This window comes from Scleropages formosus, chromosome 9 (assembly GCF_900964775.1).
Source record: "Scleropages formosus chromosome 9, fSclFor1.1, whole genome shotgun sequence".
Classification (NCBI taxonomy): domain Eukaryota; kingdom Metazoa; phylum Chordata; class Actinopteri; order Osteoglossiformes; family Osteoglossidae; genus Scleropages; species Scleropages formosus.
In genome coordinates, this window is record NC_041814.1 from 24,972,687 (window position 1) to 24,983,606 (window position 10,920).

A 10,920-nucleotide genomic window follows, 5' to 3' on the forward strand; every position below is an offset into this window, starting at 1 on the left:
GCTTTTTATCTTTAATTTTTATTCATGACCAGTTTGCCTGCCTTTTAATGTCCTCGAGACAGGTTAAGCTGTATTAGTTTTGTGAATAAAGATGCTGTGGTGTTGGCTGATTAAAGCTTCAGCTGGGCAGCCCGGTACAATGACTTGGCAGGCATTTTCTGTTTTTATTTCTGGAGAACAAGATGCGCAATGATGAAGTGGTCAGCGGAGGCAAACACACGCGCACACACGTGCGCACACACAAACTACTAAAGCTACTGATTCATGGCTCTAGAGCTGGCAGTGTGAAGCCAGAGATGGTTTTGAACCCTTTTTGTCAGGTCAAAGCAGGGATTATTTGCTTTTTTAATGGTTGCCCATGATGCCTTTTCACTTCTGTTTTAATTTCATTAAGGGACTGACAACAAATATACCACTTCTGCAGACACAAGCACAAGCGACCGGGTAAACGGAGCCAAAGCCGGTGTGAGATGCGATGTCTAACAGACTTTTGGAATCAGCAAGGAGCTGTAATTGGTTTTGTGTAAAAGAATTCACACCCTTTTAGAGTTACACCCGAGTAGTGAAGCAACTTTCTGCTGTGAAGTGTAGTGCTCCATCCATGTTGTTAAGTTAGCCCAGGGGAAATTGTTTGCGCTGGACTCTTGCTGTCATTCACCATCTTGTCCCCGCCGCTCCCCCCCGCAGCCCGCCTCCACATGGCCTTGAGCCCGAGGGTACCGCTCTACCCAGGGACCCTCTTACCCCGAGGGTCAAATCTTTGTCTGTGTGCATTCCAGGCAGTCAGAGAAGAATTAAACCTACTCCATCCTCATTGTCACTTTGCAAAACCCAACAGTTTACTGACATCACAGAACAAATATCACAATTGTTTGCTTTCTCCCCTTTTATTGTTTTGGAATAGCAGCTGCTGAAAAAGGGAATATCTATTTTCTACATATTGTTTACTTCAAGAATGGATGGAAATTTGCATTCACCCTGTATAATATTTTGGGCTATGAAAAGGGGTGCAAAGTATATATACATATCTGGCAGTTTTTGCACAGTGCTAAGTAATTCCAACCAGGCACATGTATCTTGCAGAACGTTTAATTCATCTGAATTTTGTTAGTGTTTTTAAACTTCAGCATATTTCACAAAATATATTTTTTTAAAACTTTCATCTACCAGACTGCAGTGATTTACAGTATTGATAAATCTTAAGAAAAAATAGAGTCCACACATATTTGCACCATGGAAATAATATGAAAAGCAATCAGGCCAGGAAAATGTATTCCCGTGAATCACATCTCGCTTGTGGAAGTCTTCAGACATTAATTGCTGACAATATTTACATACTAATATCATTCCAAGGAAATGATTGTTTTCCTCTTGCCTGATGATTCATCTTTAGTGATTCAAATAGTTTATGTGCCTTGGATTAGAGGGGACAGGGTAATATCATTGTAGTCTCAATGGGTAATTCAGTGTCTGGATGCAAAACATAACAAGGCTTTAAATGGGATTTGAAATCTGATCTTGGTCTGCAAGGGAAAGGCAAACACATAGGACCTCAGACTCATCCTGGAAGTTTCTCCATTGTCATTTTTATGAATGTAAATCAACACATTTGATACTTACATTTTAGACTCCTGTATTTGTTTCTTCACCAAAACAACTAATTTTTTTCTATTACAATATTATTTGACCTTGTGAATGTGCTGTCTCTGGATTATTCTGTTATATTTTTTAATTATGTATTTTTATCTACTAATCTTTAGTAATGCGGTATACGCAAAAACTATTTACACACCCCAGTGTCGGAATAGCATAAAACTGTTTTGATGTGGCTGCTAATATCATGTTTATTCACTTCTAGGGGATAAACAAATAATCCCAGAGGTTTATTTAATTTTGGTGATTCTGTTCACTAATCTTCGCTCCTGCAGTCCTCCTTCTTCTGACACATTAGAAGGCACTTATACAGAATAAAACATCTTTCCAGTCATTTAAATTCTGAATGTGTTGAAACATGTGGTGAAAAAAAAAAAAAAATCCAAATCACGTGTACTAGTTCTACAGAGACTTAGTGGTTCAAAAAATCCCGGCCCAGATAGCTATCACACGAGAACAGCCAAAAACCTATGTTACATAAATCGCTGTCACATTTTTTGACATCCTCCCACCGGCCATCTGATATCTAGAGGCTGTATGATGGTGTTATTTGCCTGAAGGAAGCTGATTCAATCTTACAATGCAATATTACTACTTCTTTTCACCATTACAGCTACGCTACTTACTGAACCTTTATGCATTCATCCCATCTGGTCAAGAAGAGCATAAAGCCAAAATTTTTACACAAGACGGCTGAACCGAAGCGCAAACTCGTTTTCGTTTGCCCTTAAACACAGAAGTAAATGAACTACACGCATGACCTTTATTTAACTAATGCAGATTTTGTTTAAGAAGAAATGCAATTTAAAAAAGTATGTATTCACCTAGTAGTACTGTCTTTGGTAGGTAGTGCTGCAGACCTGCTGAACGAGTTCAAAAGACATACAATGTTTCTGTGATATTAATCTGGCGACATTTTTTTCTTCCCTCCATCTGGCTGAATCTGTAACATTTTTAGAGAATTCTACATAATCACATTGGGTGCAGCGTCTTTTCCAGGGATTGTTCTGATAGGGCACGACAGTCTCTACGCCGCACACGAAAATTTGGAAAAGTCCAAAACGCCTGTTTTTGCTGACCTTTTTTTTTGTGGTTATTTTTGCCTCTTTGAAGATTTTAGCAAGGTTTTTGATTGTCATATTTCAAAGGTCCCTCTGCATCTTGAAACTTAACTGCACTTTTTCTACTTTATATTACAGTTAAACATCCTTAGCTATTCAGAATGTAAATATCACTGAACATAGTTGTCTATTTCTAAGAAGTAACACCTGTAGATATTATGGAAAAATGCTGGACTGCACCACAACACCTGTTAGTGCTGATAACTGTATATATAGTGAAAATATTAAACTAGTTTTGACTCTGGAAACAACAAAGACAACAGTTACAACTTAGCATCAGTTTCCCCCCCCCCCCCCCCCCAAAAAAAAAAGACTCAGAGGCCACAGAACCACAATTCCACCAAAGCTGCATCTATTGCTCTTTCTGCTATGCTTGACTGGCCCAACATCTGCATGGCTGATGTGGATATCAGTGTTATAATTCACTTTGTTTACTTTCATCTAATTTCAATTGCTTTCCCTTTTATTTTGCTATCATCCCTGTGTGTCTACTTGTGTCTGCGTGATTAAAATATAGCTATTCCTCCTCTTTCACTGTCTACATGCAAACAACCAGGATGTCTTCAGAGAAATTTCATTCATTCATTCATTCATTCATTCATTCTCACTAACTGCTTATCTTTCTTTTCTTGCCTGTCTGGGAATTACTGCACACAGGGCTGTGGGATGGGGTACACCCTGTACGGGGTCCGTCTCAGGGTAGTCCCATATACACACTGATACACCGAACTGGATAAGTTCTTTTTGAAAAAAGAATAAATAAATGAGCGCAATAGCTAATTGCGAATTCATTAAAGTTTTATCTGGTGTTTTATACAGAACCTAACCCTTGAATAAGCTATATAATTAAGCTTTTATAGATTTCACAAAGTGGTTGGATTTATTATCAATCTGAGTTACAAGTAAACTTCTACTCCCAATTCTGTTGAGCTGAGATGCAATTGTACGTCATAAAATCAGAATATCTAACCAACATCAAATTCTTTTCTCTGAATTTTCGCTGTCTTCATCCGCCTGGCCAGACAGTCATCTCCCCACCTCTTCACTGGTTTGTTCTAAGATGTTAACTGTAACCTTTCTTCTACGTGGCTAAACAGCCTCCTCGCTACTCCAGTAATGGCCTGCTCTCTGCTGCTAACTTGGCCTGTTTTTAATAACTGTCACTTGTCTCCTTCCCTGTGGCCACACAGCCGTCTCAGCACTCCTTCATCAGCCCGTTGTTTCATTTTACCTCTAACCTGTCTCTCTCAACATGACCACACAGCCATCTCACTCCTGCAGAATATTTTTGTGGCCTTGTGTAATGCATAGTTCTGCCTTGTTTGCCAGCAACCATTTAAACTCCTTATCTAGGCTGTAAGTCACTGCACAACTCCAGTCAAAGTAGCCAAGTCCTAATTCTTCATATTTTAACATCTGAGTTTGTTGTGTTGCTTGAAATACATCAGAGAAACTTTAAAGGTTTTTGTGTGCAGCAATTTCACAGTAAGATAATGACAGTATTAAAAGGAAATGTTTACAAACCATGGCCTTTTTGTAACATAGAGAAAAGTTCTCAACATGCTTTCACAGGAAGAGCATGACTGTATCTGACGAGTGAATATGTGAAATTTAAATTAATAATACAAGACAGTGAAACGTTTAAGTACACTTCCTGGATTACTTTTTTTTTTCCTATGAAGCACTCGGTTTGATCTGGAAAGGAGCCCACGTCTTCCCAGCTGTTGCATTGCAGCTCCCAGAGGTGAAGAACACTTGTGGGTTGTTTTGCTTCCACTCTTCTGTCCAATTTGTCCTCTACGGGTATTGCCCAGGTGGACTCACACTCGTCACTGTTACTGTATGTTTTAATAAATCAGGGAATGAGCACCATAATGTGAATCAATGAGGGCTGTCCTTTAATTGTCTGTGCACACAACAGCCTTCCGTACTCCACCGATTTGAAAACGCTACCTATCTAGTACAAGTACTAGTGTTTACGCCCATCAGTGGTGAGAATTGTACTTCTACTTACAATAACATCTTGTCCAGTGCAGGGTTACGGTGGTCCTGGGCCTATCCTAAAAGCAAAGAGTGCATGGTAGGGTTCATGGATAAGTTCCCATTCCATCACAGTGCAGTCACACACACAGTCACATAATACAGACAATTTAGAGTAATCACTTCACCTGATGATGAGATTTGTGAGAGTAAATCCCAGAGAACAGGGAAGAACAAGCAAACTCCACCTCTGCCCAGAGGCACAGTACAGGCACTCTCAGGCATAACCACTACCCGCTGCGCCACTGTGCCAACTTTACCTCTAACTGTGCATATTAGTGCAAGTAAATATCTTGGGGGCTACACTATTTCAGATACATAATAGAAAGAAGTAACCATTGCTGTGGAATCGAATGATGCCTTGGCCTAGGGTTGTGGCGCTGTCCTTGGTGCTGAACTGCGCAAACTGCGCGCGTTGTACCTGCCCAAGTCGCACTGTCCCCGACTCAACACTTTGATTTTGTAAAAAGGCCATAAACACTCATACACGCGTGTAACTTTGCACTTTTCCATCAAACAGCCCACCCTGTGCGCCCCCGAGACGCAAGGGCGGTTCCTCTCAACATTTAAACTCCTATTTAACCCTCAGATCCGTGTCACAGGCCCGTTACATCTTTACGACAGTTATTCGATCACTGTTTCATAGTATGTCTCGCCGTTGTTGGTTTGCATAAGACGGATGGAAATTGGACATATTATTATTATCCCTTAAAATAAAAATAGTAACTACCTTGAGCATCAGTCCACAGCCTGTCTGTCGCCAAGTATTGCATTTTAAAGACCCGATAAGATATCGTGCGACATTTCATGGGCTATAATTATTTGATAAAATGCGGATTTATCACTATAAAAAGAGCGTATTTTCCACCAGCGTTAGGCGTTTGCTTAAGGTAATAACCTCTAGAAGAATTATTTGATTTTTATTTTTAAACTGTCAGATTTGTTGCTATTATAACAAACTTGTTTTCACATCAAATGAATCCCTTTCATTTTAATAATGTAATTTTTAAATCGCTTAAACTGAAAATTAATCGAAGCCTTCAGTGTGTCCATGTTCTACCGCTTTGCACAAATTCGGATATATGTGTCTCAGGCCTTAGCTTAGTTTGAGACACTAATAAAGACGACGAGAAAGAAAAACACCAGAAAAACACAGGCTAGTCACAAGGTATAAAATTGTCTTCCAGGCAAATCAAGGTAAAATCACACAAGATGGTGTAAATGTACGTTTAAATACTATTCGTTATAAAACCACATAACTTCTACTGTCTTCCTTTTCTTCTTGAATATTTTATGTGTGGTTTTATTCTGCTATTTTTACAGTACAACGGAGAAGGGGTAAAAAATCAGATGCAGGATTCATGCTTTCTATGTTACCCGCTCGTTCTAATATCAGAAAAAGCTGCGCTACAGCCGTGTCAGAAGAATATGTGCAAATTTGCACCGTTGTGTTAGATTGCATTGCTCTTCCGAAAGTTGAATTTTCTTTTTTAAATAAACACAAACACACACACACACACACACACACACAGTGTCTGAAACCGCTTGTCTCGAGGAACCGGAGCCTAACCCGGCAACACAGGGCGCAAGGCTGGAGGAGGAGACACACCCAGGACGGGACGCCAGTCCATCGCAAGGCACCCGAAGTAGGACTCGAACCCCAGACCCACCAGAGAGCAGGACGGACCTGGCCAAACCCGGTGCGCCGCTGCGCCACCGCGCCCCCTTTATTTATACATAAAATAAAAGTTAAATCACCTCGCCATTCTCGGTGTACCGTGTACCTTATGCCGTTTCCCCTGCAAGGTAAAGATACAGGACAGCATCTACTGTTCTGCTGTATTTAATCACACATTAGAGTTGATATCTTCATTTATAAAGTGTTGAGGTGTCAGGTTTTTGGTTTGCCCTTACTACTGATAACAAAGGTGAGGAACTCCAGCCCTCAGTGTTTCATTTAGTTTGTCACAAATTAAATTTGGCCGGGGGATAGCTCGAATGATGCCGAGCAGTTTACTGTACATGACAAAAGTTATTCCATCAACTCACTCAGTCACCAGTGTCACCGGTTCCTTGTTAACAATTATGCCCGCATTAAACCATTTCCGTACATTGTTCGCCCTGTTGTCACTGTTGTGCCTGGTTTTAAAATTCTGTTTATGTTTTAGTCGACAAAATAACGGTGACCCCCCCCCCCACCATTTGAAAAGAAAAAAAAACATGCCCCCTGGTTAATTTCTAATCATGGTGATGGACAGCAGAGACAGAGGAAAACACCGCGCCCCCTGATTAAAGACACCCAATTATGGCAATGAACAGTGTCGTAATTATGTCCCTTAATCATATCCACGAGGCTTAATTGCCTTAACGATGTGTTCCATTAAACGGATGTAGGTATTATAGTCGACAGTTTTCATACACAGTTGTTTTCGAATTAACATATTATTAGACACCGTCATGGAAATTGTTTTAATAATCATAATTAAGGGGCGCCCAATCTTTGTCACGTAATGCTAAGAGACGTTTTCTCCTGGCCTGAGGGCGTCTGGCCTCGCCACCCAGGGCTCTCCGAGTGACTCCACAGTTATGTTCCGTGGAAAGTTACAGGTTCTGATGGAGCAGAAAATCATAACCTCATAATTCTTCTTTATCATCATCCGTGGCATATGGCCATGTTCCGAAGATCAACAAGCAGCCTGTCTGTTTCCCAAAGCAATTGTAACCAACGCTACGAGCCCTGGCAAGCGAAGGACCCCAAGACATCACACTGTCAAATGCATCCACTCCACAAACAACTCTGGATTATTATGGAAATAACGAGGAAAAAAGTTTCAGGTCCAATCCATAAAAGAACATAACTCAGCAAATGCCACAAGCAACCAAGACAATGACGACTTAGAAAGTGAAGCACTGTTCTCCTTTGGCTAAAATAAGTCATACCGTTAATATTCTGACCAAATCTGCACCGCATTAGGAAGCAGAACGAAAAAGACGAAAAAGACGAAAAAGACGAAAAAGCGTTAGTTTCGTTCAAAATATTTTAATAAAGCTTTCCAGCATTTCACACACGTACACAAGGCCCTCCGCGGTCATATGTTGATTAGTGTATGTACAGCACTCCACATGTGGACCCCACAGTGAGCTCTGGTCCACCTACTGTCACCTTCCAGTCACACTGCGCGTGGAAACGTCGCGTTTTGTACAGCAGAAAACAGTCCAGTGTGCCATGCAGTCCAAAAATATAACATAAAAACAATCCAAAGATGTAAAACAACTGAAATGTTCAGAAAGATGTTGACCAAACGAAAACAAGTCCTTGGGATGCAATGGAACTAATTTAACTGCTTTCAAGAACCATGAAAAAAATGTAGCAATATATAGCACTATATTGCCCTATTTAATTTTGCTTAACGTTTATAAAACGATTGTGCCACGGAGTAATTTTATTTCCCATTAATCTTCGTGCTCTGGACCAAACTTGTATCCCTGTTTCTACACAGCCTATAATTCTTTTTTTTTTTTTTTTTTTTTTCTGAGAAATCACGACCAGGAAACAAAGGTTATATTCATTATACACGCGTTAAAGCAGCAAGTTTGCAACCATGTATAATATTAGCAAATATTCAAGTGTTTTAAAGAGTCTAAATATCATAAAGGAGAGCTGCATGTGGTCACATTAGGATCCCTATCACCGCAAACGATATACTATTTTGAGACAATCTTATTATTTTAAAACACTTGCATCCAAGCATAAACTTCAGTTTGGTTTCCGACGTTCATCCTCACCAGCACTTAAATGATACTTTATATACACAATCAATAATATCAGGAAAAAAAAAAAAAAAAAAAACAACAAAAAATGTAATTTTAAGTTTAAATTAATTTTGTGAATGATACAAAAGTTTTCTTATTTTCGGCATCCTTTTTTTTTTTTTTTCTTTTTCCTCCTCCATGTGTGTCCTTTAAAGTTGTGTGTGTGTCGCAGCGGTGTCTTCAGTCTCTCTCCCTCTCTCTTTTTTTAATTTTTTTTATTATTTCTTCATTCATTATAAAGAAGTTTATGTTCATTCTGGTCTAAATGAGTCTGTTTTCGGCTGATGCTGACCGTGCCGCGCGCTCTTAAGGCTTGTCAGTGCACTGTTTGCACAGGCTGGAGGTGACGTTGTTGAAAAGGGCACATTTGTCGGGGCAGGAGGAGGCTGCCACCCCGGCCGAGAACGGGTACCCGGCGGGCTGCTCGTAGGTGCCCAAGCCCGGGGTGAGAGCCGCGGTGGCCGGCAGAGACGCAGCAGAAATGGCCTGGCCTTGGTTGAGGTACGCCACTAGCCTCCTCATCTCCTCCAGAGCCTGCGCCTGCATGAGGATGTAGTTCTTGGCGAGCAGCAGGGTGGCGATTTTGGAGAGTTTGCGCACGGAGGGGCTGTGCGCGTACGGGATGACGGCGCGCAGCTCGTCCAGCGCGTCGTTCAGGTCGTGCATCCTCCTCCTCTCCCGCGCGTTGATGTTGAGCCGCAGCATCTTCTGCTCCTTGTTTTTCTTACCTCCATCCGACTTGGCCACGGACGCCGCCGTCCTCCCGTCGGCCATGAGGACCATGTCGCACCTGCCGTCGCTGTCGTCGTCCGGGCTCTGCTCCCCGCCGCTGCTCTCGGCCGCCGAGGTCCTGTTGCCACTTTCGCCGAACTTCACGCACAGAGATCCTGTGGGGAGACCCAGCGCTCCCGCTCGACCCCCGGCCACCCCCCCGGGTTGCACTGGGTCCGGGTCACTTTGATCGAAGCAGTTGATGGGTGATTGGCGGTCCCGGGGGGGCAGATCGATACCGGCCGCCGACCTGAAGCTCTCCATCTTTTTGTTGGAAACGGCGCTCAGAGTTTTTTGGAAAATGTCTGCGGCTCCGTTCACGCTCACACTCCTCCTGTCCATAGTCCTCGCGCTCTGAAGTTCGGCTCCTCTTTTTTTTTTTTCTCTCTCTTTTCTTTTCTTTTTTTCTTCTTTTTTTTTTTCCCTTTCTCCTCTCTCTTCCCTCCCCCCGGCTGCGCGCGCCTGCGAGGCTCGTGCGCTCCCGGTCCGCTCGCGAGCTCGTCGGAAGTGAGGCGGCGGGTGACGGCGGCGGCGGCGGCGACGGCGGCGCTGGCGAAGACTGCGGCTCGCGCGCTCAAAGTTGCCGTGCGCGAGACGCTGCTCTCTCTCGCCGCGACGCACCTTCACGAGATCTCCACTGCGATCTGCCACAGCATCAGCATCATCAGCATCATCAGCAGCGGCATCAGCAGCAGCATCAGCAGCAGCAGCGGCGGACGGGGGAGCCTTTTACATCATTATCTGGGAGCAGGTCGTTGTTATGAAGGAGACTCGCCCGTTGGGACGGAGCTCTCCACCCAATCAGGTTAACGTTTTAATTAATGGGATTAATACGGTAACAAACAATTCCGGGCGCTATCTGCCCTCCCCCCCCCACATACACACCCCACGCACACCCCACACCCCCTCCTCCGTCTGGATGCTCCGTGATCTCCGTTCTGATCTCGGGAGCTGCTGCTTACAGCTTTATAAAAGGCACCGAGGTCTATTATTCGCGCTACCATCTGTACAGACAACTTCATACATATGTCTGCGAGGCGCTGCGTCCCATTAGGAGCCCAACAACTGCCCTCAACCTCACATGTGTGCTCACTTCACCCCCCCCCCCCCCCCCCCCCATTTCCATAACAGCTCCTAAATTATGGCCACTTTTTCACATTAACAGCATAATTGATCGACGGCGCATCGGCCCGCTAACAGATACGAATGAGATATGAATACTGTATGCATACGAAAGTGTAATTATAAGCATGTGCGTTTTGATGTTATATACATGCAAATGAATCATGAATGTACGTCTAGATTACATACTATGTGTTTGAGAACTGTTAATAATTGATTGCAATCAATTGCCATCGTTTGCTTTTCCTGCGAACTTTCTCGAAAAAAATGATACTTCTTGAGCTGAGTTTTTTTTTAAAAATGTCTTTGTTGTAATTGCACACTCTTTTGGAGCAAACTGTGAACGTCCTGCACATGCAGCTGTGTTCGCCGCTCTCCTGTAGTGACACGTTCAGCCGTT

At 42.7% G+C, this 10,920-nt stretch overlaps 1 protein-coding gene across 1 annotated transcript; it reads right to left on the reverse strand.

Moving 5' to 3' along the window:
- Nucleotides 1–8,797: 8,797 nt before the first annotated feature.
- On the reverse strand, nt 8,798–10,496 carry bhlhe22 (basic helix-loop-helix family, member e22). The gene has a single exon (XM_018744289.2). It carries the CDS (start codon nt 9,738–9,740, stop codon nt 8,934–8,936), a length of 807 nt encoding a protein of 268 aa, XP_018599805.1. The 5' UTR covers nt 9,741–10,496; the 3' UTR covers nt 8,798–8,933.
- Nucleotides 10,497–10,920: the final 424 nt, after the last annotated feature.

Bases quoted from the DNA above. Each gene is read 5' to 3' on its own strand.
- bhlhe22 (XM_018744289.2), bottom strand. From the start codon at position 9,740: ATGGACAGGAGGAGTGTGAGCGTGAACGGAGCCGCAGACATTTTCCAA.